The sequence below is a fragment of the Choloepus didactylus genome, chromosome 15 (genome assembly GCF_015220235.1).
Source record: "Choloepus didactylus isolate mChoDid1 chromosome 15, mChoDid1.pri, whole genome shotgun sequence".
Taxonomy (NCBI): domain Eukaryota; kingdom Metazoa; phylum Chordata; class Mammalia; order Pilosa; family Megalonychidae; genus Choloepus; species Choloepus didactylus.
Window position 1 is genome coordinate 57,441,916 of NC_051321.1, and position 6,000 is coordinate 57,447,915.

The 6,000-nt window shown below is 40.0% G+C and overlaps 1 protein-coding gene across 1 annotated transcript in view; it reads right to left on the reverse strand.

Annotated features, from left to right (window-relative positions):
- ANK3 (ankyrin 3) overlaps positions 1–4,698 on the reverse strand; it is a 516,597-nt gene extending 511,899 nt beyond the window's left edge. Inside the window, exon 1 of the mRNA XM_037804170.1 lies at positions 4,273–4,698. Coding sequence (XP_037660098.1) covers positions 4,273–4,335 — 63 coding nt within the window. The 5' untranslated portion in view covers positions 4,336–4,698. The remainder of the gene's footprint in view (positions 1–4,272) is intronic.
- Between the last annotated feature and the right edge of the window lie 1,302 nt (positions 4,699–6,000).

A 6,000-nucleotide genomic window follows, 5' to 3' on the forward strand; every position in this document is an offset into this window, starting at 1 on the left:
CAGTCTACCCTCAGAAGAAACACAAACTATAAAAACTAGTTTTAATAAAGCAAGCTTTTTGCACTCTTAAGTTGGAAAAGGCAACTGAACTGAATTGGTGAAAACCCCTCTATTGAAGTTCTCTAGAAAATAAACTCATTACAATAAATATCACTACCTAGCAGAATCTAAATATCTAAATATTTTTCTCCAACCTGCCACTAAATGAACAAAAACAATGATTGGATGAAACACTCAAGAGACCAAGTCCTCCATAATCAATGGCAAAGAAGCGATAGCACCTATTTCCACTGGTTAGAGTGACGATATAAAACAAGGACCTAGCATTCCTACTGAATACTAGGGGTGGCTTCGTATAAAGCAAATCTGACCTCAAAACTCATGTGTTCAAAGCCTTTTAGTGAACACCAGGCAAAAAGGAGATCTTCAGCTCAAATTCCTTGAAATAGGCCTTGTCATCTTCACTCCAATGTCCTGCTGCACCCCATCCCCCACATTCCAACCATAAAAACAATGTTTAGACTCCTTAGCACATGAGGCTGCTTCAAAACTCTCTCTTTCTCTCTCATCCCACATTCTCTACCCAGCATGCTCTGCTGCTCTGTCACTGGGGAAACAGACATCTTCTTAATGTCATTTCAAACAATCCTTTCTCCATCTGTCCTCTGATCTCATCCTCCAAATGGAATTTACCACTCCTTCCTGTATGCCACCAGTGCATCTTGCATTCACCTTCATTTTAGTACCCTTAACACTTTCTGCATGGATTGGTTTAGTGTAGCTGGCTCTGGCCCAGTAACTGAATACTCCCCTACTACATAGTGTCTGCTGAATGAACTAAATTAAGAGAAAGGAACACAATCACCACCACATGCTTTACTAAGGACACCTAAGTTGGGAACCTGGATAGTATACCCTTCTTTGGCTGCTAAAGATAAAAAATTATTAAATGCCACTTTTACATATTTTCTTTGGTGGTCAGTTAAACTAAGCACTTCTGAAGTATAATATGAAATGCGACAATGGGTTCTCATTTGTCACTTTTTCTAAAGGATGAGTCATTCGATAGCAAGTTTGGCATTCCATCATGACCACCACTTTGATTTGAGGTGCTATCGTTTTAAACCCTTTTTGGAAATGTGGTCCTATTGATTGTTTTCAGCTTACTCTCATAAAATCCCTGGCACCTGTTGCTACAGCTTGTTATTCAATGTGTTAATAAAGAAGCATATATATTACTACAAAAAAAAAAAATTCCTGATAGCTGTTACTAGGTATATCACCCCCATTATATTAGAAACAGGACTAGATTAGAACTCAGGTCTCCTGAGATAAATAGCTATGGGATATGGATACACACACCCGTACACACGCACTTCATATTCCAAAGCAAAATACAAACATCATTAGGAAAAGCATTTCCTAGTACCAATTTGAATTTTATATTCCTAAGCAAAATACAAAATAATATGTACCAACAAAGGAATAATATAACAATTCCATCACATTTATCTTGCCGACTCAATACTAAGTACATCTCATGAGAGACTTTATACCCAGATGCCTGTGCACGTGCTCTGCTCTTCTAAAAACACTCAACATTAGCACATAATTTCTGAGACCATTTTGCGATATATCTCTACACAAAAAAAAGAATTTCACACTAAATTTTGTATTGAAATAATTCCATATATAACTATGAAATATTTTAAATACTTGGGGAACATGTTGCAACAGTTTGGCAGGTTGTATATGTTTCACGTCTCAAATGCCTTCCTATGACCACACCCACCAATGCTGCAGTGTTGGTGATCTGGAACACCCAGAGACTTTCTGAAATATTTGACTTGGAAAGAAATGGAACAAATATATATTGTTTTAATAAACAACAACACAGTACTGCATCGTTTATCCAAAGAAAATGAAGAGAAAATGCCTACTCATTGAAAAGATTTTTTTATTTGATGAGTATTTACTCTAACACTGAAAATTCTTGGTGAACTCTGGTCAGTAAATTGGTAGAGATAATTCAATGGGACATTTATTTATTATCAACTGCATTCAAGGCAGCATGCGGAGGTCCTCCTGGGGGAATACCAGAAGGTTCAACATGGTCAAGGGAATAGGGCAGGTATATGATGATGTAGAACGTATTAAGTGCCCTGAGAGTATAAAATGCTGTATCAATCCAGATTGACTTCTAACTAGGGTGAAACGAGTGGTTTCAAGAGGCGGACAATATCTGGGTTGGACCTTCAAGGATGGGTAAGATTTTGCCAAGTGGATTGGCATAGAAATGGTCTCTACATGAGACAAAGCCCAAGCATTAGAAGAAACGGTTGAATTCAGAGACTGGTAAGAATTCCGGTTGGGATGGAGTGAGATATGAATCAATAAAGGGTGAGGGGGAGAAAAGCCTGGGATGTGAGCGGGGGTTTGATTGTGAAGGACGTCACGTCCCATGGCCAGGAAGCCAGATTTCACTGAGCAGGCAGTAGGGAGTGTGAAAGGTACTGGGGCAGGGTGATGATCGAGACATTCATGAAGCCTATTGTGGCAGCAGTCAGGAGAGTGTAGAACGGAAGGGAGAAGGGCTGGAGGCAAGATAACCTTTTATGAGGGAAAAGGAACACAGCTGGGAACATTTCAAGGTAGTCTAAGAAAAAGAAAAATGCCCATGTTAAAGGATTCCACATAAAAGCTCACTGATTTACAACCGACCGAGTCACTGCTCACTTTAATCTGAATTGCACTGTCGTGGCTCATGATGTCTGCTTGGGCTCTCCGTGACACACCATGTTCAGAACCATGGTGCAGCCTGTCAGATACTTAAGGCGATATCTCACAAACATGAGCAAAGCTGACAGTTTTCCTTGAGACCAGCATCACTTACGCCAAGCATTCAACAAATCATTTGTGCTGTGCAGCTGCGACCTGCTCCCTTGGGAAATCAGAAGAGCACCTTTGCAACATCATCAATCCCTGCTGATACAATGTACCAGAAGTCAAGTCTGACTTACAGCCAGTCTGCACAGCTTCACTGAGGATAGGCAGGCTGTCCAACCACTGCCCCAGAATGCTGGCATGTACATAAATGTGTCCTCAAGGTAGCTGGTGATAATAGCTCCTTTAAGAACATCATATTCAAATGACTGTTTCCATAAATAATAAATGAAGTGTGAACATTTTTGTAAATGCCTGATATATTCAACGAGTAGTTGAAATCTTTACCTTTTTTTACTGTAACAAACCATTCTCTGTGTGTCCACAGGCTTGGCACCCCTTACTTTGGCTCAAGGAAGCATTTTAAAGAGACACAATTATATAAAACAGTTCTAGGAATTAAAATGTAATATCTGAAAATTTGGACTATGGATAAACAGGTCTAGAATACATTTTCCTTTAATAACCATGACCTATAATCCTGTGTTAGAGCTGTGTTTTTCTTTGTTACAGATATACAAATGCCTTTCTCATTGGTGGCACGCCCTAAAACCAAGCCAGTTTTTAAACCACAATGGATCAAAAGCAAATGCCAGACCTAGGGAATTACCTTTTTCCTTCCATTTCAAAATGTATTAAAAAGTTAGGAGCACATTTTAAGACACACATATTCGAGAAAACCAAAATGATTCTACAGGTTTACAATAATCATCTATTGATATTATGGAGATTCTCCAATTTACATGAAGACAAAATTAATTGTATAATTTATAACAGACAAAATAGGCATATGACTACAGCTGCAGAGTCAAAAGCAAATCTGAGATTTGTCAGCCATAAGCTGATCAATAATTAAAATGGAGTTCACCTCCATGCTGTAATTTTAAAGTATGACTACAGTTTACCTTAAGTTTCCCTAAATATGTGTTAAAGCTAAACGTCTATACCATAATAATATGCATTAGTAATTGTACCCTGTTGATTAACAAGCATTCTGGAAAATTTGAAGGGAAAGAAAAACACACCCACCCACATAATTAGGACATGTGTTTACTTAATAATCTTGAATATCACTATGAAAAACACACCACTTCAGTGAAATCTAAATGACTATATTTAACGGTTTAAAGATTTTAGCAATGTATCCGAGTTTTGATGTTTTTCTCCAACACAGAACACACCCATTAATAGCCCGGAAAAACAAAAGCATTCTGATTATAGCAGCTTCTTAAAATCTGAAGCCAATCTCTGAAAAACCTAGCCTAAAGATCACGTCCTCCCCAGAGCCAGAGAACAATACAGAGAACATGTTGCTTATTCATGTCTTACCTTTTTTCCTTTCCTTTTCCTATGAGCAGGTTTTGTATTTTTCTCCTTTGGTTCTTCACTCATCTTTCCTTTAAATCAGGTGAGTTTATAAAAGACAGGAGATCACCGCCCGTATTCCAACATCCAAAACCACGACAAAGAGTCAAGGCATTGAAACCAAAGTCCATTTACGGGTGCTCCCCAGGCAGGCTGCCGCTGCTTAGACCCAGCCCCTGCTGCTCTCCGAGGCACGGGCTGCTAATGTAGTCCTGCTCAGCTTTCCTCAAGAAGAAACTGGGTGTTCTCTACATCAAACAGTCAATTATTCTTCTAAAGAAAATCTATATTTTAGCCTTTCATTTTTAACTAAGCATTACCCTGAGATAAATCTTGACAAGACTTTGTTGCTTGTTCCTCCACAGTGACTCTAGCCTGTAAATGGTGCGAGAGAGAAAGAGAGAGAGAGACACACACACACCCCCTCACACACAGAAATAAGCTACAGACTGCTGACAAGTCTCTAAAGCCTTCCCAGAGGATGATTTGCTGCTTCTTGCAGGCTGGGAAGCTGAATGTAAATTGCTTTCAGGGCTGCTGATAGCCTCCCATGCTAACACATGTGTTGAATGCATCAGGGCATACCAGAGGAGAAGGCTGCGGTCAGAGTCATAAAAGATCAGGTTACTGGCTTGTAAAAAAAAACACTCAGTGATTCAAACAATAAAAGAGACCTACTACCACTAGAAAGATCACTACCTCCACTTTCTCGGTGATTACTTTTTTAGGTGACAAGCAGAAAGATGGGCAAATTGCCAATTTTCACCCAGTGATTTCTAATGAAGGGTTAATCACAGAAAGCCCTGGTACACAATTTGCTGTTAATCATGTGTAGTTATTTAAGGTACCACACGTGTACCAACCAACTGAACAACAAGCAAACCCTCTAGAATATTCAGGGCATACTAGGAGCAAAACTGCTGTCTCTGTGGCAGAAACATTCTGTGCTTCTCCACGGAGTCTAAGGCCCTGCAGGTGTCAGATCACATTACACACTCCCCAGCTGCTCAAACCGCCCAGAGCCCCGAGGCCTTTGGGATCTTTTCTGGCTCTCTGGGAGGCTCTACACCTGGGTGGGAACTGCCTCACAAGGCCTTCCATATCCATTTAGACCTAACCAAATGATCATCAGAAGCTGTCATGGTAGCATCTTTTGAAAAGTGCCAGATACATTCTGACTCAGGAAGGTTCCAAGAGCCAACAGGGATTCACTAAGATTTCAAAGGGTCATTTTGGGCAGATAACTGACACAGTTTGAGGGTAGAAAGGTGGGGATGGAAACAAGTGTTATGGGGAGAAGAAAATGGGAAGCAGGCTCAGATCTATCCCTCGGGGGACAGCAGCCAGAAATAAATCATGCTATGTCCCCATCCTAACATTTTTAATCAGGAGAAATTTGATTAAAATTAATACAAAGCATGGGCTTACAGAGAAAGGAAGTCGTGGAGGGCTGATTTGTAGTGAAGTGTGCTGGAGGATCTAGTACTGGTTCAAGGAAATGATGCCAAAATATTGAACCCAAAGGATGGACGTGTTTATACTAAACTACTCCCCATTCTTTACCTATCATAGAAAGGGGTTTGTATCTACATGCCATAAGGATTCCAACCCCTATACCCAGAAAGACCAAGCACCCTGAAAGACCTGAACACGGTGGAACAGGCCAGAAACACAGATGCAAATTACCCCTGA